Consider the following 26,431-nt stretch of genomic DNA (forward strand, 5'->3'; position numbering starts at 1 on the left):
AGTGCTTGTGAATAGTACTAGATTGATTTCTTTTGAAGACCTTAAGTTGTATTATAACGGATGGTTGTAGTACATATTCTTGTGGATTGTATTAAGCTCGAAAGCTAAGTATTTGTAAGCACGCAATATTTTGGAGTACTTTAATGATATGTTGAAGTTATTTGAAGTATTTCGAGCTTTTGAATTGTGGATTGTAGTGAGTCCTGGCGAGAGTTGGGCAGGCATCCCGCGGATACCCTTTGGTTCGCCTTAGGGAGAAGTGGGGGCATCACAATATATTTATGTGATCTTTTCTATTTGTTTCTTGTTTGTGATGTAGTTCGGTCTAGGTACTCTAGAGGGGGGCTTAGCAAATTCAAGACAAAACTGTTTGAATGGTGGTTTATTTGTAAAATTATGGGTTAATTCCACTTTGTCCCCCCAAACTTTGGACGATTACCCACTTCAGTCCCTAAACTTTAAAATGGGACACTTAAGTCCTTAAACTTATAAATACCTCACACTTAAGTCCCTAAACTTATAAAATGTAACACTTAAATCCCTAAACCCTTATAAAATGGGACACTTCGACCACCAACGGTATTCAGGATTTGTTAACAATTTTCCTTAAGTGGGATGTATTTATAAATTTAGGGACTTAAGTGTCCCATTTTGAAGTTTAGGGACTGAAGTGGGTAATCGTCCAAAGTTTGGGGGGAAAAGTGGTATTAACCCTAAAATTATTTTGATTGCATTATAAGCACAATTTATACATCAAAAAAGTATTATAATATTTTTAAAAAAAATTTTGTGCCAAACAATCCCCTATCCAAGCATATGAATTATTTCTTTGGTCCTACTCTTAAAGGAATTTACTTGAAATTTGTGGACAAATGAAATTCAACACAAGGAAGAATCTACATTTACTTTACATCAATCAAAATTTTTTTTTAAAAAAAAACCCATGGGTGTCTAAACAAGCTCTGTTGTACTAATTCGTAACTGGAGCCTAAGAAATCGACTTTTGATAGAAAGAAGATATCATTCTCCCCAACTTTTTGGGTGGGTGAATTAGTAATTTTCTCTTGAACATAAAAAACAGAAAGGAATAAAAAAAACTACTGGAAAACCATGAATTATTAATTCGTGCATTAACCGGAGAAATCATAACTAATTGGAAAATGAGATAATATATTTATAATGGACTTCCGAATTCGAATCGGATGATCCGATCACAGCCAGCTGAATTTTGGAGAAACCGGACTCGACTTCGTCGAACACTATAAAGAAATTCCAGCGACCGGACCGGATTATTCTGGCCGTCAACATCATTCAACTCGAGCCCAATGAAGGCGGCCGCGCGCCTTACATGCTATTTACCCATAATCATTGTATTGGCAGCAAATTTATGTGTGGGCATCAGATTCTCCGCCCGGATATCGGAGAGTTCAATTACAGACATAGCCAATCAACAACAGCTGCAAACAGCGATTTTTTGCTCTAGGAAGCTTCTGGAGATCGGAGGCGGTGTTTGGCTGCTTGGATGGGGTTGTGCGTACGACTGTCAGCTATGCCGGTGGATCCAAAACCAATCCCGAGTATCGGAGCTTAGGTGATCACGCTGAATCTGTTCAGGTTACCTCTTACGTTCCTTCTTTTCTTTAGCCTATTGATTTCCATTTTATTACTGGTTTAAGTCTTTTGGTTTTGCTAATTCGTAAAAGGTTGGACAATAAGATCTAATTTGAAATTTAAGGACTCATCAAGATTTTGTTTTTAGTTGTTTATTACTAATTCTCATACTCGGTTGATGTGTCTGAGAAGGCTCTAATGTTGAGTGATTGGAGATAAGTACTGGGGATGTTCTTTTTTGGTGATTAACAAAATTAGTTGGGAGAGGAAAATGGCGAATATTGATTGTTCCTATGAACTATCGTTACTCTAGGCAGATCATGGAGAATTAGTCAACTTCTTTTATTGCCAGTGAGTCTTAATCAAGAAAAACTAGGAAGTACTTCCTATGTTTTGCGGGAGATGGGGAATACAAGTGTAAATATCTTGAATTGTTTTTAGCCAGTCTATGCAACTTAGTTTTTGACTGTCATCGTTTTGTTTGCTTAGAGAAGGCCTTGGAGATTCTGTAACATGACCGTGCATGAGGTTATTACTAATGGACTTGCAACAATAGGTTTCAGTCATCCCATCAACTTTGCACTTGTTACCTTTCAGCTGGATTTCTCAGTTGTCCACCAGCACTGAGTGAGAGTGGAAGAGTGGTACTTCATTTTGTGAACTAAATGCTTGTAGCAAACCTATTGTTGCAGTTTAATTTGTTATGAAGTCGGCACTCGTTTGATTTGGGTTCTTGACATAGTTAGCTGTTTTAAGCCTTTGAAACAGATCATTATTATAGTCTACTGTGGAGCTAATTTAATGTTTATCCTACCAAGAGTTTTGCTTGTCACCTGAATTAGCCGAGAGGTGGAAAACCATTTGCCTAATCTAATCTATGATAGCCTCAATAGCATAAAAGACATCCAAATTAAAAGTTTAGCAATATGAAAGTTTATGAACACTTTGAGATAACATGCTAGTCTCGCTACAGAGAAAATGGAATTGTACGCCCAAGTCAGTTACTGTTGCAATTACCAACTACCAAAATATTCTCTTTAATAGACATTCAATTATTTTTGCATTTGTTTTATATATTGAAATCGATTCTGTGCAGATTGAATATGATCCTAAGGTAATTACTTTTAAACAACTTTTGGAGGTCTTCTGGACCAGCCACGATTCCAGGCTGGTATTTGGGCAAGGTCCTGATGTGGGTGACCAGTACAGGTACTGTTGGTAACCTGGATTGAAGTAGTATTTTCTATGTCATAATGCTGGCTTTCTTAGTTGAAAGTTGAAACTTTCCAAGCAGATCCATCGTTTTCACAAATGGAACTGAAGAGTCAAGATTGGCTTCTGTAAGTAAAGAAAGAGAGCAGACAAGGTCAAAGAGTGGCATTGTAACCACTCAAATTCAGCAATTGGGAACATTATATCCTGCAGAGCCTGATCATCAGGTTAGTATCTTTCATCAACTTGTGTAAATCACAAAAAGCAAAATTGGTGTTACAAGTACAGGTTTTTCCTTTGTTTTGCTCCTATACGGAACGGATAGGAAGGAGTCACTGTAGCAACTTGTAGATTCTGAAATAGGTGGTCCAGCAGAATTTACGAGTGCAGAATGATGACCTCTGCTTAGTTTTCTTTAGAAGTTAAAACCTTTATCTTATTCCTGGCTTCTGCGATATTCTTACTGGGCACATTTTGCACTTATAAGAATGAAAGGAACATTAATGAAAATTTTGACTTGTGATCTTCAGAAATTTGAGCTGAAATGGAATCCATTTCTTCTTCAACTAATGGGAAACTTGCCTAAAGAAGAGCTTGAAAAATCAAGTCTGGCAGCCAAATTAAATGGTTATGCAGCAGAGCGCTTTGTCCGCCAAGATTGCAAAAACGTATTCATGCAAAGATCAATGACATCCTAAGAAAAGCTTGGCCCATCGTCAGAGAAGTTTAGGAAGAAATATTTTTTGGTGGTGAATTTAGAGATCCGGGGAGGCATATATTTTCGGAGGAAAATTTATTCAATTTCGTTCAGCTGCCCGCAACATTTTTTTTGTTAAATTATACCACTAATTTAGTTATTCCTTGGAAGATCTAACAATTCCTTGAGAGAGATTGAGCATTATGACAAATTTGGATTTCACGACATTTTTCCTCAAAATTGGAGCGACTGATTTTTTGTTTTTTGGCACAATATTGGGAAAATGACCAATTTAGTCCCTATATTTTTTTTACTGTCAATTTAGTCCTTATATAATTTTTTTGGCCAATTTAAACCCTATACTTATTTTTCGGCTCCAATTGAGGAGCTTCGCGGCGGCGCCACCTCCTAATTGCAATTGAATGTCTAATTGAGCACTTAAGCGTGGGCATTTCTGGTACTTCAGTATTGGGGCTCCTTTTTAGAAGTAAAAATCAAAACCAAAAAGTTACCGGTGCAATTTTTATCACCACTGAGAAAAGCCCTAACCAAAAACCTCAACTTTTTCTTGCAAAAATCGACTGAAATTGACTGAAATGGTAATGAATAAGGAAATGTAGTGGCGCAGGAAGTCGAAGGAATCTGAAAAGGGAGCAAGTGACAAAAGGCACGAAAGAAGAAATTTTGAGAAATAGGGGTCAACAAAAATGGGTAAGTTGAGCCACTTAAATCTATTTGATTTGTTGTGTTAATAGCTTAATGAAGTTCGGTGTGAGTTTGTATTGCCCTAAACAGCAAGTATTGTACTTGAATAGCAAGATCGATTGAAATGTGGTTGGAAAAGGGCTCTGTTTGCTGTTCTTCCTTTTTTTTTGAAAAGGGGTTGCATGGTTGTAAATCTAATTTGTTAAGTTCGGTTTGAGTTTGTCTTGCCCTAAACAGCAAATATTGTACTTGAATAGCAAGATCGATTGAAATGTAGTTGGAAAAAGGGCTTTTTTCAGTTCTTCCTTTTTTTTTTCTGAAAAGAGGTTGCATGGCTATAAATTTAATTTGTTATGTTCGGTGTGGGTTTGTGTTGTTGTGAACAACAAGTATTGTACTTTAATAGCAAGATCGATTGAAATGTGGTTGGAAAAAGGGTTATGTTCTTGGTTTTTCAATTTTTTTTCTGAAAGGGGATCATGTGGTCCATGGCTGTAAATTTAATTTGTCATGTTGCTTTCATGTCCCTCAAAAGGCAGACAATGACTGTGAATTACAAATTATGGTAGTAATTTTTGATTTGTTTGGAAAATAAAATAGGTGATGACTCGGATATATTCATTCTGTATATCTACTCTGGTGGGGCATACATTGAAGAACCAGAACCAAAATATGTGGGAGGTACCATGGAGCATTTTGATGGGGTTTTAGCCTCCAAGATTAACGTAGCTTCTGTGTTAAACTTTGGTCATTTACTTGGATGTGATGAAAATGCCAGCTATAGATATAGAATCCCTACCATAGATGGGAGACTGAGAGTTAGACAAATAGACAGTGAACAGGACGTGATGGACATGGCTGCTATAGGTAAACAAACTGGGAAAGTTGAACTGTACATTGTCCAAGAGTTTCATATTCGATCCATAGAACCTGCAGTTTTCGAGAGAGACTGTGAGAATGAAAAAAAAAATCTACTGTATGTGGACATCACATTTGATGAATTCTTTGGGAATGAAGAACTTGCAGAGCTTGCAGTTGAGGTAACTAAAGTAGATTGGGGGAAAATAAAAAAGGTTAAACGGAGAGGTGCTAATGTGATTGAAAAAGATGAAGGTGCAGATAATGAAACTAAACCAGAATTAGAGGAAACGGATGGTGGTGAAAGCTTTCATGATAGTGAATATGATTTTAGGGAAGACAAAAATGACATAATATACAAGAATTGTTCAACTACTGCTGATATCGAAATTGATGGTCAGAGGAGTGTATATGATGCTAGTTATGGAGGGGAAAATGCCACTGGTGAAGAGAAGAAAGGATCAGAGCAGCCACAAAAAGCCAAAGCACAAGCAAAAGGAAAAGATAAGTGTTGCGACTGACCATTACTGTGATATTTATGATGGTGACCAGATTCCTATCCAAGAGGAATCAGATTCCATCAACACAGGAGTTTAATAGTTGCTCTAGTAGCTCGGATGAAAATACCTCAAGAAAGAAACCGAACTATGCAAGGTTCAAGCCAGATATGGATATGAAGGACCCCTCAATTATATGTTGGTTTACTGTTTGACACTAAGAAGCTGTTTAAAAGAGCTGTTGAATATTATTCTGTGCAGTGGGGCAAAGAGCATGGTTGGCAAAAGAATGATAAGAACAGGATCATAGCAAAATGCAAGAAAGAGAAATGCAATTGGTTTGTTTATGCTACAAAAGAACCAGATTGCGAAGCATTATGATAAGAACGATAGGGCCACAACATCAATGTGGTAGAACTTTCTATCACAAACATGGAAATTCTGGTTTTTTGGCTACGCATTACATGGAGTTCCTGCGGATGAATAAAAAGGTTACGGTTGGTGCATTTAAGGACAAGGTGCATGAAGAACTGAATGTGAACATCACAAAAGATCAGGCTTATAAGACCTGTGGGAAAGCCAAAATTCTGATCCAAGGAAAATATAAGCAGCAATGCACAAGAATTTGGGACTATTGTCAGGAATTGTTGAGCTCAAATCCTGGTTCCACAGTGCATGTAGAGACGGAGGCTAATGAATTTAGTGGAAAAGAGACATTCAGAAGACTATACATTTGTTTTGCAGCCTTGAAGAAAGGTTTTAAAGAAGGTTGTCGGCCTGTACTTGGTATGGATGGGTGCCATCTAAGAGGACCACATCCGGGAGTACTTTTGACAGCAGTAGGGATAGATGCTAATGATTGCATCTATCCTGTTGCATATGCAGTGGTTGAGACCAAAAACAAGAGTTCTTGGACATGGTTCTTTGAATTCTTAAAGTTTGATCTCACAATCCAGGACCAAAGACAATGGACATTTATCAGTGATAGGCAAAAGGTATGGCTAAGTAATATAGAAATTTTGTTTGTTGGAAAACTACATATAATGACTAATTAGTGAATTTTTTGTTGTTTTATATAACAGGGTTTGGGTTCCGCCATCCAAGATATTCTTCCTAGAGTGGAGCATAGGCACTGTGTTGGGCATTTACACAATAATTTCAAAAAGGTCCATCCCGGAGAAACACTCAAAGGTATGTTTTGGGCTTGTGCAAGATCCTCGTATGTCAATAAATTTGAAACTGAAATGGATATGTTAAGGCAGTATGATGAGAAAGCACACAAATGGCTAGTGGACAACACATCACCATACCATTGGTCTAGATCACATTTTAGGATGACGGCGAAATGTGATATTCTTCTCAATAATCTTGTGAGAGCTTTAATTCTGTTATATTAGATGCAAGAGAAAAGCCCATCCTTGGTATGCTTGAAAGCATTAGGATATATCTAATGGAAGGACTTAGGACAAAAAGGGAATGGATGAGAAAAAGAAGTGATATTATTTGTCCAAAAGTTCAAAAAAAAAGTTGAAAAGTCGAAGGATGATGCTAGATCAAATATTGCCAGATGGTCTGATGATGACAAATTTGAGGTGACACATATGTATGGAGCCAAGTTTGTTGTTGACTTAAAGGCGAAGACATGTACATGTAGAAAATGGAAACTCACTGGTATACTGTGCTCTAATGCTATAGGTTGCATTGCTTTGACCGGAGCCGAGCCTGAAAGTCTAGTGCATCCATATTACTCAAGAGATGCATATCTAAAGGCTTACGAGCCAGCTATTGGTCCAATTAATGGACCTAATAACTGGAAAAGGTGTAAGAGGGCCCCTATGTATGCACCTAAGAAACTAAAACTTTCCGGTAGGCCTAAGAAGGCAAGGAGGAGAGAGCCGGGATGAGCCACGAAGTGATATGGCTGGATGCACAAGACTGTCTAGAAAGGGTACTACACGTATGACTTGCTCTCTTTGTCATCAAAAGGGCCACACTAAAAGATGTTGTCACCTCAGCATGGAAGGAGTGGACAGCAATGAAAGAATACCACCTGTGAATAGTAATAGGTATGAAAAATGCAAGAAACTTTGATACAATGCAAGAACTTTTCCATTGGATGCCAAGAAAAAAGACGGAACTCATGGTGAAACTGGTATGGCTGAACTCCTATTTTCTTTCATGTTGCACTGTTTTAGCTAGCAGCTGCTAATTTGTTTTAGTTGTTGCAGCTGCTTCTGTGAATGGTAATGAGGAATTTTGAGACTGTATGAGACATTTCAAGACTCTCCTACATTGCAAGAAGTTGACACAAGTAGTCTTTGCTTTTAAGTTTTTTAACAACTACTGTGATTGTTGCTCAAATCCTGTTTACTGTTTGATGAATAAATCTGATATTTGTCATGTTTTATAATGCAAGTTGATCAAGTTTCTGAAGAAATTGATGTTCAACCTACTGCTCCAACTGAAAGCCCTCAGAGGCTCAAAAGGACCATGTGTTGTTTTTATTGTCATGCCTCGGGCCAGACCAAAAGAACTTGCATTTGCTGTCAAGCACAAGCGTGGAGAGACAGGATGGCTACTGTGAAAAGAAGAAAACAAAGGGTAACTTTTTTGGGGCCACAAAATCGTATATAAATTATTGATTTTAATTTACTCTTGGAGATTCTTACTATGTATGAATTTGCAGTCTCATAGGATACTCGATGAGCCAGATAATCAATGAAAATGATAATATTTACATGATGACGTTGTTGATGAAGTTGTTTTTGAATTGACTATTTTTGGACTGATGAAGTTGGCTGATGAAGTTGGTAGATGAATGCAGCTACATATGAAGCTGATGAAGTTGCTAGATTAAGTTTGTTATTTTTTTCATGCAATTTGATGTCCAGACCCTTATGTCATGGGATTCACTTGCTTTTGTAATTGATACGTTCCTCGATCAACTTGTTTCGAGAAACGTAGCACGTTTGCCCAAGGATCTAGCGAGGTTGTCCTACGCTTGGTTTGTGGGACCTTAAATCAACACGGACGACACGAGTTGGTTTAAAGCGGTGGAACGACGACTCTAATGAAGGTGATTACTCCAAGGGATAGGTCGGACGAACAATCATGGACAAGATGCAAGATTGCTCAATAACCCTTGCCAAAGCAAGTTAAAGGCTCGAATTCTCTCTTAAGAAGAAAGCGAAAATACTAAGAACTTTATTCATAAAATTTGTGTTCCAAAACCTTACAAAGCAAGCCTATTTATAGGCTAAGGTTGACCAAAAACCCTAAGGAAACAATGGAAAGGAGTTCGGCCATCTTGGTGATCAAGATGGGCCGGCCCAATGATCTACTAAGACAAACTAATCCAATCTAACAGGTATTAGGACTAGGGCTATGACGCCCCCACTTCTCCCAAGGGCGAACCCGAGGGTATCGGCGGGACGCCTGCCTAACTCGTGCCAGGACTCAAAACACAAAGCAAATAAAACCATATAAACCAAAAGAGTACTATTCATAATATATTCAATCCCCAAAAGAGTATTTACATCCTTAAAAGGAGTTATCCAGACTACTACATTATCTTATGCTAATAACCAAAATATAAAGTAGACCCGAAGAGGGTTCCTTAAACAGATCACCAAAACAAGAAGAAACATCTTAGTTGTGGAGCTATTACAAACCAAGTCTAACTATTCTAGTGATAGTGCCAAAAGTTCCCCGCGTCGGCCTCTGTTAAGGAAAACAAAAGGAAAGGGGTAAGCTAGATGCTTAGTAATTAAACAGGGGTAAAAATGTAAATTTCACAGTAATACGAACAATTTCGTCACAAAGATGTCAAATCGAAAATATAAAAGTAATAACACAAGTTAAGTATACAGGTTGGCTCCAACGCCACGTCATGTGCCATGTGTGACCTCCTGTCGACACTCTGTCGACCACAAATAAAGGTCCGTAGAACTCCACTTACTCCCACCGTACACCTTATCACCCACACTGGCTAGTCACCTCACAAAATGGCTCGAGCAAACGAAATTGAGCTTGGTTCACAAGCTCGGTTCACAAACTTGGTTCACATACTCGGTGAATCGGATTCACAAACTTGGTGACCTCAGACTAGGTTGGACTGACTTCGACCAAGCCCCCGCCGGCTCGAATAGTCCGTCTAGGTCTTGAGATCGGGCCCACAACTTCATCATATTTCACAAATTTCACAAAAGTCACCCCGAGCTACAAGCTCAAGGGGTTCAGCACCAAAATAATTCATATATAATTCAAAATAATTCAAATAATTCATAAAGAAGCACAAGTACAAATTAGGGTTTAGGTCGAGTGTGATCAAGTACACCCTCGCCTAAGTACCCTCTCATCCATACCAAAGCACATAAGCAAGTTATACACAAAAATGGCCTGAATACTTACACACAGAACAAGGATAGTAAAAGCATGAAAATCGCGTCGCGAATAATAGCTAGTAGGCCCCACTGGCTCTGTCTAGCTCACCACCGTCTGAAATAGAAGAGTGTACCACATTATTCCACAAACAGCTACTAGAATGCATAAATCAAACAAGACGGCAAAATTGGCACATGCATGCACGGAAACGGCTTGCAGAAACGGAAATGGAAACGGGCATAGTTGCTGTCCCAATCTTTTTTGATCAGATTTTAGGCTACAGGTATCGGATTATAGTGCATGAGATACCGTTGTGAAGCTAAGAATAAGGGCTACAACTTTCATGAAGACATCTCAAACCAGATCTCAATGGAACTAGGACAAAATTGCACAAAACAGTTCCAGCCGTTTCATTTCAGATTACCAAATAGGCCCTGCTTGAACGACCATAACTCATGACTCACAGATTGGAATCAAGAAATTCCAAAGGAATTGGAAATCTTATTGATAAGGCTATAACTTTTGTGTTTTGACCAAAAACTGAATCAGTACAGAGCATAGGGAAAAATGGGTCCAAATTTCCTGTCAGAACTGGCCAACTTCAAAGGCAGTTCTGACGCCCGATTTTGTTTTAGGTATAACTGGAGCTACGGAACTCGGATTTGAATGAATTTTATATCATTTTGAAGCTAAAATAAATATATACAAATCTTATGAAGACCTCAACACCCAGTTCATACGTTATCGAGGTGAACTGAGCATGGTCAGAAGCGAAATCAAGAAACGCAGCAAAATTCTGGGTTTAGAATAGAAGCGAGTGTTTTGGCCATAAGTCAGGCTACACAGATCCGTTTCACCTGAAATTTTGTAGGCACAACAAGGACTTAAGAAGCTACAACTTTCATGTTTTGGATAAACCTAGAATCAGTACGTAACATCAAGAAAAATGGAGCTCAAGTTCAGGTTCTGGGCTGCCCTGTTTGGGGGTTTGAACGGTTCCGCACATCGCAAACGCATGGTTCGTTTTCATGGTTCTCATGCAAGTTTTTAACCAATTTCATACCAAATATACACACATATACTATCTTCTAAATGGCCTACAAATGGGCCGAAAATTTCCCTCTAAGTCACCATAAAATTACCAAACACTAACCAAAATCCCTAACCTCCCTTCATTTGCACCAATGAACTTATTCTAACAATCTACTAACCAAACCCTAACCAACTAAACTCTAGCCAAGCTAAACTAACCTAATGGAGTCTAGGGTTTCATGGTCCAAACCAGATTTGGCTAGGAAGCAACCATATAAAGGAAATAATCATACCAAAGATTCCATTTGCAAGCCAAATAAGTAACGAAATCAACTAGACAAAGCATAAAGTAAAAGCCCTAATTCCTCATAGCCTTAACTGAAATTTCAGCAACATGATCATCAAAGTAAACCATGAAAGTACTCTAAAATCACCATATATTCACCATATAAACCATAAAAAAGCACAACCATAACAAAAGCATCACTTTTCATGGTTTCAAAGCTTAATCACCAAGAGGTAACTTTCAATTAAGATGATTTACCTTCAATCAAGCCTTGTTGGTGATCAACCCACAACAATCAAGTGCTCAAGTTGCTATTCCAAGCTCCAAGACCAAGATGAGTGGCTAAACTTGAAAGAACTTGGAAGGAATTTTTCTTTTTTCTTTGCTACTAATCTCGGCCCTCTCTCTCTCTTTTCTCTCCTTTGATGTTTTGTTTTGTATCTTATGGTTATCTTATATAACACAAAACTAGTCAAAGCATTGGAAGATATTTTCCCTAACAACCAATCACATAAAAGTTTCAATTTTGCTCCTTAGCCCCTTAAACCTTTAATTTCTCTTTCTTACACTATTGCCCAAACATATATAGAAAGCTTTCAATTAACTCCATAGGACCTAAACTTAATCTAGTCCAAACTAATTAATCTTACTTAATTTCTCTACTAATCACCCCACTAACTTCATCATCTACACTTAATCATACTTTCTCCATAATAAAAATAATTAAACAACAACCTTTATAACATTGGCAAAATTAGGATTTTAAACCCAACTTAAGCTTTCTAATCTATTGGAACACTAGAGGGTTTACTAGTCTGAGGTTTTCTAACTTTTAAACTTACTTAACATATATAAAATAAATCGAATCCTATACTTACTTGTACCAAAACACACTCTAGAATACCAAACATGAATTACAACTCAAATGTGTGATTAATACAAAAACTAGGATTTTATAAATAATCCAGTTTAGGGTTTTCTAATAATTTAGTACAAAATAGAACAAAATGCTATTAATATCACATAATTTCGAAATTAAGGACTATCCGGGGTGTCACAAGGGCCCTACTTGGCCGATTCTCTTGGAGGCCCACTTGAGTCTTCATGGGCTTGGATCAAGGTGTAGATAACTGGATTGTCTCTTTCCAAGCCTTCAATATCTCTATGGACTCCATGTTGGTCTTGGACAATGCGAACAAGGGCTTGGAGAGATTCTTTGAATAGCTTGGCCCGTGCACGTTGTGACAGCCCCACCTCCCCCTAAGGCGAACAAAGGGGTTAGCGGACTGCCTGCCCAGCTCTCGTCAGGACTAACGGTTCAGTATAGAACGAGCTAATACATTCCGAAACTTACCAACGCGGGTAAACAAGTCAAAATGGCAAAATAACCCAAAATAAAAAAAAGAAATCCGGAGTCGGCCATGAATAGTAACCGACCCGTCAGAACCCAACCAAATATCAAACAAACATTCACATCTTGAAACTTAGCATTTACAAGCCAAAGTGGCATACAAAAGTATTCAAAAGTGGATACATGTCTGATTTGCCAAGTCAAAAGGGAAACGGTCCCAAAAGTACATTTAGGGTTTCAATACATGAGCTATACAAAAGATATGTTCAACTAGCTCAATTTGGCAGCCAATTGTCAAATCCAGTCCAAAAGTATTTATTTTCCTGTAAGGAAAACAAAAAGGAACAGAAAGGGGTGAGCTTGCGCTCAATGAGGTACCAGACATATAGCAGTAAAATCATGGCATTTCACATTTAACAAATCAGGTACACATGCCAGATGTAAAGTAAATGAACCAATGATTCAAATCAGAAGGATACAGGTGGCTCTCAGGAGCCAAATTCCCATTAGCATCATCGAAGCTTGATCGAAATAATAGTTGACACTCCGTCAACGCTAAAGGAGTAACCAATACCGTAGACTCCACTTTCTTCGATTCCTTCCACCTCACATACCCCACCGGGCCCGAAATCCAATCAGATCAGAAATGGTAATACTTGAGTATACCCGGAATCAAGGGTCTCAATACCCAAAGATCCCAAAACAGACTACCGTGGTTCGTTATCTAATCGAACAGGCCCTTGCCGGCCCGACTCGAGTAACTGGCCACAGGTGTTGAGCTCAAAGGTCACAGAAAGGTCATTGGACACAAGTTTCCAAACGACGTCAGAACAGATACAGATCCAGATACAGTTAACAGATACAGATACAGATACAGATAGCAGATTCAGATACGCGTTCAAAATTGGCATATGAACAGACCAGAGAACGAGTGTGATAAACTACACCCTCGCCTCCCTTTTATCAAAACAGTATTTGGCTCCAACAGTTATAAATCAAGTATTCAGATATTCAGATATTTCACATAACGGGTAGCAGGTAATGGAACACTCACCGGGGTCAGTACAGATACCTCCCCAAAAGAGAGCTTTAATCACCAAGAAACCCTAAGATAATCCAAAGAAAACAATTGAAGGTTCCACTTTCAAAATCGAGTATACAGAATGCACATGTGAGGCTCGACTACCAGTCGTATGCCTCGCCAAATGATGATTAAAGCAAGGGTGCAAAACATGAATTTTTGGAAACGAAAAGGTAAAATGAAGACCTAGGCTCAAACAACCCAAAAGTCCTTCGCTCAAATCACAAGTAAATCCAACTAGCCTTCAAGTAAAATTTCGGCAGCATATCCCTTGTGTTTACCTAATTTCCAGCCATCATGGCTTCATTATTTCCTCAAATCAGTCCCAACATCTCGTACAAAAATAATCTCATTCCCAAAAGCCGTTCACTAGGCTTAATGGCATTCAAGTACAAAATTTAGTTAGGAAATGACCGGATAAGAAAGTCAAGCCCTAAACTATTCAAATAAACACAATAAGACTCGATTACAAGTCATAAACCAATTCTACATACTACCAAAACAGGGTTCCCTAAGCATACACAAACAATAGAGGAAACCAGAAAAATCCGGAAATGATTTAGCTTTAGCCCTGAAAAAAACAGTTTTTGTCCTCATTTTGCGGTAATGGTGGCAAAGGCACTACGATTATCGGATAAAGGTGCAAGACCCACTGTTTCGAAGCTAAGAGATAGGGCTCCAACATTACAAAAGGTCACTCAAGCCAGTTTTGAGTGTAACCAGGTCAAAAATGCAAGATACCATACCAGAATCACAAAAACAGATTCACAGAATGCATTCTAGCGGAAACATCATAACTCAGGCTCTCCAAGTCCAAATCCAGAAATTCCAAAACCAGATGAAAGCTAAGAAACAGGGATAAATTTCATCAGAAGGCCTCAACAACCAATTCGGAAGAAATTCCAGCCAAAACAACCAATTACAGGCGCAATTCTTACATTCGGGTAAAACCAGAACAGCAATAGTAATTTCGACTTTTCTCACTCTAAGCTACTCCGATTGACCTGAAATTTTTGTAGGCACCTCTAAAATGTCATTCCCTACAACTTTCATGTTTTAAGCCAAGGCCAATTCGGCCTCTAACTAGGAGCTAAAAATTCGGGCAGAATGCTCCCACTAGAACCCTAATTTTCTAAAATTTCTTCCAAACCAGAAATTGGTTGCAATTAATCACTTTTTCCACCTCCTAGAGTCATTATATACCATTTCCAATCATCATAGATAGCCACACAATCATGCTTATATTAAAACAGAAAAATCCCCAAAAATAATAAAACTTCATCACTTCAACCACAAATCGAGAAATAATCCATAATATTGCATCTCATACTACCACTAAGCATGATTTAAGCATCAATTAAGGGAGGAGGGTGGTTCTTCATAACTCACCTTAAAAACAAGAGAGAGAGAGCAATTGGTCACCTTAACTTTCCAAATAACTTCACACAACAACTCACAAACACTAATTGAAGAGGTTTTACGGAGAAATTGCAAGATTAAATGGTTAGTTTGTGAGATTGGGCAAGATTGGAGCAAGAAACTTGGAAGCTTTTCTTTCTTTTCTTTTAGGAAGAGGTTCGGCCAAGAAGCTTTGAAATTTGGAGAGTTTTTGGTCAATTTTTGGTTTTATTTAGTAAAATGGTAAAAAGATGAATAGTAAGTCAAAAGTAGGAATAAATCTCCAAGTGACACATGTCACTTTCATTAATTGTTTGCCTAACTTTTTGTCTCTCTCACACCTATCCACTTGGCAACCTCGAAATATCTCATAACACCCGGTAATTTAATTCCAGTATCCAAAACTTAACCTAGTTGGCCGAATTTTTTCGAACTTTTCGCACTAGTGGGTCCCACGTCCGGTATACGCTCTTAATTGCACCCCAATCTGGTAAGCATAGCCTCGGTTGTGCCCGTTACGCTATGTGACGGCAAATCTGTCTTTTGTTTTATGACTTACACTTCATTTCCAGACATTTTACTAGCTTGATTTTGTACTTGTACGATATTGAGCCTATTGAACGGCTATTGAATTGAGATTATTTTGTGTGTGACTTTGGGACTGATTTGAGGAAAATATTGAAGCCATAAATGGCTGAAAAATAGGTAAACACAAGGGGCATGCCGCCAAATTTTCACTGGAGGTATAAACCGATCTTTGGAGTTCTAGTTTGGTAATCAGCAAATTTGACTTGGATACACTGAAAACTGGGTTGAGGTGTCTTCATGGAAATTGTAACCTTTTGTCTAAGTTTTGAGATACTCCTAGTACATTTTGATCCGAGAACCACAGCTCCAGTTATGGTCAAAATCGTGTAACCCGTTTTGTACCATTTTCATTTCCGCGCACGCGCGCATGCATTCCTTTACCGTTTTGCTGCTTTGATTGTTCTAGTCCTTATTCCCATTTGGGATGGTCGATTCACTGATATTTCAGTATAATCTTCTATCACAGGCAGTGATAAATCGGACGGAGTCGGTGGACCCGTATAAAGTGCCTTGATTTGCGTGCTCACTATTTTGAGTGAGTAATTGGATTGTTTATTGATGTGAAATTGTCAAATTGCTTTGTATATGTTAAATGGGTACTTAGACGAGGGTGTACTTTATCTCACTCGACCTAAGCCATCATTTGCTTTGATTTCATATGTGAGAATACATGTCTTATGTTGAGTATCACTCTTTTGCTGTGTGCTGATGGGGGTGATTATATGACTTGAATTGAACCCCTTTTTGCTGTGTGCTGTTGGGGTAAGTACTTTGTTGTGTACTTTGTTAAGAGATATCACCTATTGAGAGATTGGATATCTCAGGACTTGGTTCCAACCCGGTTCCAATGGTAGACGAACTATTCGAGCCAGTCGAGGCGTGGTCGAAGATAGTTCCATGCTAACCTTGAGATTTCGTTCTTTGTTAAGCTTTGATTAAAGCTAAGTGATTTTGTTTCGCTCGATCTGCTGTGTGCTGTTGACTGGTCAGCGGAGGTTGATAAGATGAACGGGGAAAGTTAAGTGGAGTCTACGGTCTATGAGTATTTTGGTTGACGGAGTGTCAATAGGCGTTCAAGCTTGTGGAATTGAACTGGTTTTGAAGCCACCCGTATCCTACCATTGTGATGTTACGTTTCTGTCTATTGATGTGAATATCTTGGTTACATGTTTATTTGGATGTGATTTTTCCATTTTTACCCCCGATTATTCACTAAGCATATAGCTTACCCCATTCCATTTGTTTTCCTTAGCAGAGGGTACGAGCGAGGCGTGAGACTTGTATAGAGTAGTCTAGTTTTGAAATTTCGATTTGTACTCGCACTAGCACCCGACTAGGGTTAATTGGACTTGGATTGTAAACGCGTTAATGTATTTGAACGTATATAAGCCTTGTAGCCGGATCTGAGCATCAATGTATATATTAAGTTTGAACTTGTGGTGTTACTTATTTTCCATGGATGTAAGTTATTTTCTCGAGATATGAGTGAGTGAGTCCTGGCGAGAGTTGGGCAGGCAACCCACCGAACCTTGGGGTACGCCCTAGGGAGAGATGGGGCCGTCACAGATGGTATCAGAGCCATTTCGCGTGGTCTCTGCGCAGAGTGAGCTTGGGCCATGTAGTGTTATGGTCCTAATTTCGTGAATGGGTGTAAAGGATTAAGGACTCTTTTGAACATAAGTTACGAATCATGAAACGTTCTAGGTTTAAACCTTTATCATGGTACTTTGGGGACAATAGTTAGGTATGTTAGGTAGGAATCTCTAATATGGGTGATTTACTCTTAGGACCGGCCGGCTCTAGTTGTGAATTGTCTTATTGTGGATTCTTGTACTTGGGTACCAAATAGTGGAGAGCGCTAGAATAAGGGTGTGTATCTTGATCGCACTTGAGGTGATTTTTGATGGCAAAGGTTAAGGCGTGGATGATTCTAACATTTAACCTAGTCATTGGACTGATCAAAGGGATTGGAAATACTTGAACTGCCTGAGACCGACTAGGCTGCGCTCATTTGAAAATTGAACTTGTTTTGGTGAGTGTGCTCTTACGTACATGTAATGGACCTGATTTGACTTTACGCATGAGTAATATGACCTATTTGTGGACTTGAATTCGGTGACTGTTTGAGAATGTGAATTGTTGGGTATAGGCTAGCCGAGTGAGTTCTTATTCGTACCCGTGCTCCTTGAACTTGAAGTAATTGACTCTGCTTTTGAACTTATATGTTTGAACCCTGCTTTGACCTTGCTTTTGAACTTATTCGTACTCGTGTGGTTGTAGACCGGCTACTACTCCTCTGTAGCGGTTGAACTGAACCTCTCTGGTGAGGCATTGCCTGTTGTGTTTTCAAGCACCGCCGGGATGAACTTTGTGAGAACCCTAAAATTTTCACATTTTCTTATCCTTTGTTTATTCTCACTTCCCCTTGTTAAGTGAAAATGTGTTAACCATTTGTTTTCAACAAAGAAAGGTTTTGATATTACGTGTATTTGGGTGAACGATATGTATATACGTGTATGTGTTGGAAGTACGGTTGAGCGCGGCAATTGAACTAGGATTATTTTATTTCGTTGCCTACATTTTATACTTTCCTTGAAAATATTAAAATTTCTATGCATTTTTACAAGCAAGTGCAGTTTTAAATTCATTTTTCTAGTATGAGTTAGTGGACGTTAAATTTGAAACGCATTATCGACGTGGGACCCGCTAGTGCGATACACGCAATATTTTTTTTTTACAACTAGTTGGTCAACTATGGAGTTAATTGCAAAGATTAAAAGTTATTGGGGCCATAGTGTGAGACTGAACAAAGTAAGATATTAGTAACCTTGAAGCTTCTAAGGTCTTCCTAAGCTTAAATTTAATTGGTGGAGGAAAAGTGACCTTTGACCTTAGCTTAAATATCTAGGATGTTAGTAAATGAGAAAGAAAACAAAGCAAAAACTCATAGAAAATATGAGAGAGCGGGCCGTGAGCCTTGAGGAAAACCAAGAGGAAAGAAAACTTCAATTGCATCTTGGGTTTGCTCGATTTAGTGAGAACAAGAAAAAACTAAACCGATTAATCATTAGTTTGGAAGTTTGGGAAGTTTAAGGAACCAAAAATTTCAAGGAGTAATGGAGGATCACTCTTGCAAGGTCTTGTCTTGAGGTATAATGGCTGATCACTCTTTCTTTCTCCATTAATCATGATTAAGTTGGGTATTAATGTTAGAGTTGTGTTTGTGATGCTTGTTTCAAATGGTTTTGATGATTGGAGGGAGGAATATTGAGTTAGGGTTTTGATTTATTCACTCATATTTCTTGTGGGTTAGGTGTTATATGGTGTATATATATGGTATATAATCTTGTAAAGGAGAAAGTAGTGGTAATTTTAAGGTAAAAATGTGAATTATAGCTTGACTATAACAAAAGTCCAGATTTCTGGAAATTCAAGTTTCAGTTCTGCCCGATTCCAGTTCGTGATGTTAAAGGCCGAATTAGGCTGAGAATAAAACATGAAAGTTGTAGAGAATGATGTTTTATAGTTACCTACAAAATTTCAGCTCAATCGGAGCAACGTAGCCTGTGAAAAAACAAAAATACCCTTGACTCTCATAGTTTAGTCCAGTGGACAATTTTGATATTTCACAACACTAACCGTGTCTGTTCACCCTGATGTGTATTGAATTAGCCTTTGGCCAAAACACAAAATTGTAGTGCTATGTTTTAGCTTTCCAACACCCCTGGAATCACCTCGTTTGGATTTCGGTAGCCTGAGTTGTTGTCGTTTACACATAAGGTGGTTAACAAACCAGAATGTGAGATTCTGGTTCTGTTATTTGAGATTTTGACTTAGATACACTACAAACTGGACTGAGTGGTCTTCATCAAAGTTGTAGGCCTTTGTCTTAGCTTCGAAACGGTATAAATTTCACCCCAATCCGATAAGCCTATCTTTGGTTGTGTCCGTTACGTAAAACAACGTCAAATCTGTCTTTTGTTTCTTGACTCAACCTTCATTTCCGCACACGCTCCTAGCTTGATTTTGTACTTGTATGACTTGGAGCCTATGGAATGGCTATTGAAATGAGATGATTTTGTATATGACTTTGGGTTTGATTGAGGAAAAGAATGAAACCATAAATGGCTGGAAAATAGGCAAATACAAAGGGCGTGCTGCCCAAATTTACGCTCGAGAACTAGGTCGATATACTTGCAACTTGAGTAAGACTTGAGAGCGAATACCACATGAACCATCTAGGGTATTTATGTTTTCTTTACCACTTCGACTCAAATAACGATTTTAAAGTTTTACAAGTGAGTCTAAGTTTTACAAATATTTTACTTATGTCCTTTGGTTTCAATGTACTCTTTTCACTACCAAAACTATATTTATACTTTGCACTAGTACGTATTCGACTTGTCTTTGACTCACTTACATCTTTGATGGTTGAAGCATAATGTGTTCGTTTGATTATTAGGATTCCTTGGTGATTGAGAGTATTATCCGAAAGGAAACTTTGGACGTTATTTTGCTTAAATAGGTGAGTGTTCCTTGTTGTTATGTTACTCTTGACTATATGCCTTGTTCCATGTTATGGATATTTGATTGAATGTTAAATGCTTTCAATGATTGCTAAAATGAGTTTTCTAGGCGAATGTGTACTTTATCGCACTCAACCTAAATGAATGTGAAATTTTCAATGATCGAATGATTATATATGCATGAATGTAAGCCATTGGCTGAACTGGGCCCTGCCCTTCGTTACTGATCGACTTGAGCCAGAAGCGGACTCGGTCGGGCGATTTAATGACCCTGGGTGAACGTTTGGTATACTCGAGTATTACCTTGTTGTCGGGTGGAGTCCGACCAACGTTCGGAAGGGAGTGAAATGAAATGAATGAACGAGTGGCAATGAATGAAATGAAGGGTTTTACTTATCAAAATACATTTTCAAATAATTGGAGGAATAAGGGGAACGACAGGAGAATGAACGAACGAACGAATAGCTCCATGTGAGCCCGTATCCTTTTAATGAATGTGTTGTTATCGCTTTCCCTTGTAAATGTTTCTCGAACTAGATTGATTATTTGATTATGTGTTCGGAACCTCACTGAGCTTTTAGCTCATCCCTTTAGTTTTGTTTTCCTTAACAGGGGAAGGCGAGCAAGGACGAGAGCTCGGTAGAGACTAGCCTAGACTAGTTTCTTTGATTTTGTAATGGTTCTCGCCCTAGTGCTCGGCACGGGTTGGATGTATGGTGAATCGAGAACCTTCGTATATTCGATGGTTGTACTCCCTTTTGAGATAGCAATGTATATAAGTTGTGCTTTAAGTTTTGGATCGTTGTTATGTTTATTCTTGGTTTATTTTGGTTTCGATTGAGGATTGAAGTGAACGACTGAGTCCCGGCGAGAGTTGGGCAGGCGGTCCGCTAACCCCTTTGGTTCGCCTTAGGGGGAGGTGGGGCTGTCACAAACTTCTTGAACTGAGACTTACTGGTGAAGTATAGCCGTTGTGCTAGTTTGTTGTGTTGTCCAGCACCGCCAGGGGTAAAATTTTCGACCTGAGAAATTTTCGATTTGAGGCTACGCTATGTCCTGAATTTTTCGAATATCTGGGACTTTATTTCCAACTCAGGGCTAGTTGTTTGAATCGAGCCCTTTTGCATGTTCTATTTGGTTACTTGTTTAGCAATCTATTGGCTCTTTACTAAGTGATAAGATCATATATAAGGGATTGGAGTGATTTTTAGTACTTGACAGACTTTGGAAGACTATTTTGACTGGATTAGTACCCGTTGGAATGTCGAGGACGACATTCTTTTAAGGAGGGGAGATTGTAATACACCGAATGTTAGGAGATTGTTTTTTTTTTGGGTTTGATTTAAAACCTTAAATTTGTTTTAAAGGGACTAGAAACCCTAAAGTCTAATAAAAAACCCTAGTTTACTTGTGACTAACCGGTTTTCTTAAATCTCTCAAATTTTAATCGAAACCCTAATTGTAATCAATGGAATTGTAAAATCCCTCACATTTTTCTTAAAATTCCCTTTTATTTTGGAAAATATTACTTTATAATGACCCTACTACCCAATCACCCCACAATAAGTGCAAATGAACATAGAATTAAGGATTTTCCCTTTTCGTTTTCAAGTTATCGCAAACTAGAGTTTTCACGTCTTTTCGTAGTGTTATTATTTGGTACGGACAGTGTACTAAATTTGATGATTAAGAGTGAGTTTTAGACAAGAAAAAGTGTGTGATTAGAAGTAAGAATCATAAGTTAGTGAATTATAAGTTAAAATCCTAGTACGTGCGAAATAAGGAAAAACGGATTGGACCGACGGGTACTGTTCGCTACTGATTGAGTGGCCCACTTGAACACCACATTATTACCTTAATCTTCTCACTTTTATTTCAGCAAAATTGGCCCTAAATATCTCCTCCATAGGGCTGAAATTATTGACCAAGAAAAGGGAGGAAAAAAAATTAAAATTGAATCTTGTGGTGACACTTGTTGACAATCCATGGACCTTTGACCAAATGAGTTTCCTTCCTTTTTATCTTTCTTCTTGGCTCCATTCCCTTCCATTTTTCTTCCATCTTGGCCGAAAATAAGAGAGGGAAAAGAGAGAAAAACAACTTCACCTCCAACCATGATTCTTCCTTGTTGAGTTGAAATTAACCGAACCAAACCGATTAACCTACCTTTTGGTGCTTGGAAGGCTTGGTGTACTGAAATTTTTGGAAGAAAGTGGTGTCTTTCTCACCTCCAAGGAGCTTTTGGAAGGTGCCATGGCTGCCTATCCCTTTACTCTTCCTTAATCTTGTTTAAGTGTGAATAAAAACTCAGATTCTTGGTTTATGACGGTTAATCGGTTAGTTTTGATTGATTTGTTGGGTATGAAGCTAGGGTATACATTTTCAGCTTTGATTATAGTTATCTCCTCTTAATTGATGTTATTGAGTTAGTAATTGGTGGGTTTGATGATAGAGCACTTGTTAGATATGGATTTCTAGAGTAAAGGTGCAAAAGCCAGAAATTGGAAACCAATCTGCCTTGTTCTGCCCGGTTCTGTTAGACCATGATGGAGGCCAAATTAGATTTAGCACAAAACATGAAAGTTGTAGGGAATGATGTTTTATAACTTCCTATAAAATTTCACCTCAATCCGAGTACTGTAACACATGAAAAGACAAAAATACCCCTGACTGCCATAGGTAGAGCTTTGTGACCAGTTTTGACATTTCATCAATCGGACCGCATCTGTTCACCCTGATCCGTACTAAACTAGTATTTGGAAAAAACACAGAAGTTGTAGTGCTATGTCTTAGCTTTCCAACGCCTCTAAAACCGCTTTAATCGGACTTCGGTAACCTGAGTTATTGTCGTTTACGCATAGTGCGGTTAACTAGCCCTAAGGTGAGATTCTGGTTCTTTAAATTGAAATTTTGACCAAGATACACTACGAACTGGACTGAGTGGTCTTCATCAAAGTTGTAGACCTTTGTCTTAGGTTCGAAACGGTATAAATTTCACCCCAATTCGAAAAGTATAGCTTCGGTTGTACCCGTTACGCTATGTGACGGCAAATCTGTCTTTTGTTTTATGACTTACACTTCATTTCTGGACATTTTACTAGCTTGATTTTGTACTTGTACGACATTGAGTTTATTGAACGGCTATTGAAATGAGATTATTTTATATGTGAATTTGGGACTGATTTGAGGAAAATATTGAAGTCATAAATGGCAGGAAAATAGGTAAACACAAGGGGCATGACGCCAAATTTTCACTAGAGGTATAAACCGGTCTTTGGAGTTCTAGTTTGGTAATCTGCAAATTTGACTTGGATACACTGAAAACTGGATTGAGGTGTCTTCATGGAAGTTGTAACCTTTTGCCTAAGCTTCGAGACACTATCTAGTACATTTTGATCCGAGAACCACAGCTCCAGTTATGGTCAAAATCGTGTAACCCGTTTTGTACCATTTTCATTTCCGCGCACGCGCGCATGCATTCCTTTGCCGTTTTGCCGCTTTTATTGTTCTAGTCCTTATTCCCATTTGGGATGGTCGATTCACTGATATTTGAGTATAATCTTCTGTCACAGGCAGTGATGAACCGGACGGAGTCGGTGGACCCGTATAAAGTGTCTTGATTTGCGTGCTCACTATTTTGAGTGAGTAATTGGATTGTTCATTGATGTGAAATTGTCAAAATGCTTTGTATATGTTAAATGGGTACTTAGGCAAGGGTGTACTTTATCTCACTCGACCTAAACCATCCTTTGCTTTTATTTCATATGTAAGAATACATGCCTTATGTTGAGTATCACCCTTTTGCTGTGTGCTGATGGGGATGATTACATGACTTGAATTGAACCCGTTTTTGCTGTGTGCTGTTGGGGTAAGTACTTTGTTGTGTACTTTGTTAAGAGATATCATCTATTGAGAGATTGGATATCTTAGGGCTTGGTTCTAGCCCGGTTCCAATGGTAGACGAACTATTCGAGCCAGTCGGGGCGTGGTCGAAGATAGTTCCATGCTAACCTTGGGATTTCGTTCTTTGTTAAAGCTTTGATTAAAGCTATTTGATTAAAGCTAAGTGATTTTGTTTCGCTCGAGCTGCTGTGTGCTGTTGACTGGCCAGCGGGGGTTGATAAGGTGAACGGGGAAAATTAAGTGGAGTCTACGGTCTATTAGTATTTTGGTTGACGGAGTGTCAACAGGCGTTCAAGCTCGGGGAATTAAACTGGCTTTGAAGCCACCATATCCTACCATTCTGATGTTACCTTTCTGTCTATTGATGTGAAATATCTTGGTTACATGTTTATTTGGATGTGATTTTTTCATTTTTACCCCCGATTATTCACTAAGCATATAGTTTACCCCATTCCATTTGTTTCCCTTAGCAGGGGATATGAGCGAGGCATGAGACTTGTACAGAGTAGTCTAGTTTTGAAATTTCGACTTGTACTCGCACTAGCACCCGACTAGGGTTGATTGGACTTGGATTGTAAACGCGTTAATGTATATGGGCATGTATAAGCCTTGTAGCTGGATCTGAGCATTAATGTATATATTAAGTTTGAACTTTTTGTGTTACTTATTTTCCATAGATGTAAGTTATTTTCTAGAGATACAAGTGAGTAAGTCTTGGCGAGAGTTGGGTAGGCGACCCGCCGAACCTTGGGGTACGCTCTAGGGGGAAGTGGGGCAGTCACAAGTTGCGCCAAAACTTGACCATTTGCATTATTTCTCTGGTGAATTCTTTCAAGGCTTATGATTCAATCTAAAATTCATTCTTGGTCTGAGGTTATAAAGTTCTACCGCAGTCGTTAGCAGTAACATGATAGATACTTGCTTCAGTTAAAGTACGTACTTGATCAATCGTCTGCATTAATCTACAATCAAGGAACTAACCAAGACATGCATTAAATGAAAGCATACTGTATCATGACATAGTTGTCGAAACTTGTTTCTCTTTCTGGTTCGATCATTTTGTCCAAAAAGTTGAAGATTGAAACGTGTTCTGAAATAAATGTTGGGCTGCATTCGATTTTGGTGGTTATATATCAATTTGAAGAATCGCACGGGCACTAAGAATAATATACAAGGTAAGCCAATAATATTCCTATGAAGATTGTAGGGCTCAAAGATATTTACTTACGTAGACATAATATCCTGTAAACCATGTAACTCATTGGTGCACATCTTAAACGGAAGCAACGTCCTTATGCTTACAGTCTCTTATACAATAAACTGAATACACCTACCAAGTTTGTCAAAAAAGCAATTCTTTTTATTTTGTTTAGTTCAAAGGAGATTTTGAGTCTTGGAGAAGGAAAAAAAATAGAAGAATTGAAAGTCGAGTAAGTGGTCTTACGATGATCTACGAAGAGTTGAGTTAGATGGTAAATTGGAAAGGATTGTAAATAACGAGAAAAACAATTGACCTTACAATCAACTAACTAATGATATATTTTTATTTATACAATTTCATAATCAACTAACTAATGGCTTACTATTATTTACACAAGTATTAAGAGTCAGCTCAATATAGCCAAAGGCCTCAACATTAAAAAAAAAAAAAACTTGTTTTTTACAATATGCATGCACTCTCGCATTACAGATGTGAGTATATACTAAGATGAATGATATACACATTCAACTATATTAAGCAACTCACCAACCTTTTGATGCACCGCAAAGTTTTTAGTGTCACATTGACAATTCATTCCGTGGACCTGGAAACCGATATTTTTTCGTAGTTTATGATCACACGTTACATGCAACTTGAGTGGGTCAAATCCCACTTTCCTTTTCATAAAAGAAAGCGAAATACTTGAAGTTACATAACTTGGACTTGCACATCATCATCATCATGGTGTAAAATGAATTACCAATAAAGTCTTTGCTTCTTATCCTTTTAAAAAAAATGATAATACTCTAAAAAAATTCCATTATGATATTTCCAATATCAAAGAAAATAAAAACGCCATTATGGAAAACAAAGGTTTTCTGTTAAAGAAAAAAAAAAGAAAGAAAGAATATAGGGACATACTCATCAATTCTCTTATAATTGAAAAACAAATAATCCGACATTGAAATTCTTTTTGTCCATTAAAAACTTTATGGTACAATAAATCTATAAGGATGCTACTGATTTTTCCCTATGCTAAGTGATAATTTGGCGTTCAAAAGGTCCCATATGTATGCTACCCGAACCAATAGCAATAGTGATA

General features: G+C 38.1%; 1 protein-coding gene and 1 pseudogene across 1 annotated transcript; both read left to right on the top strand.

The window, feature by feature from the left end:
- Positions 1 to 1,325: 1,325 nt before the first annotated feature.
- On the top strand, positions 1,326 to 3,553 carry LOC113777193 (annotated as a pseudogene).
- Positions 3,554 to 6,044: 2,491 nt separating this feature from the next.
- LOC113777194 lies at positions 6,045 to 7,484 on the top strand. Its single transcript, XM_027322228.1, has 3 exons — positions 6,045 to 6,575; positions 6,663 to 6,771; positions 7,276 to 7,484. The coding sequence occupies exons 1-3, from the start codon at positions 6,045 to 6,047 to the stop codon at positions 7,482 to 7,484; spliced, it is 849 nt and encodes a 282-aa protein (XP_027178029.1).
- The last annotated feature ends 18,947 nt before the right edge of the window (positions 7,485 to 26,431 follow it).

The sequence above is a fragment of the Coffea eugenioides genome, chromosome 7 (assembly GCF_003713205.1).
Source record: "Coffea eugenioides isolate CCC68of chromosome 7, Ceug_1.0, whole genome shotgun sequence".
In the NCBI taxonomy this organism is placed as follows: domain Eukaryota; kingdom Viridiplantae; phylum Streptophyta; class Magnoliopsida; order Gentianales; family Rubiaceae; genus Coffea; species Coffea eugenioides.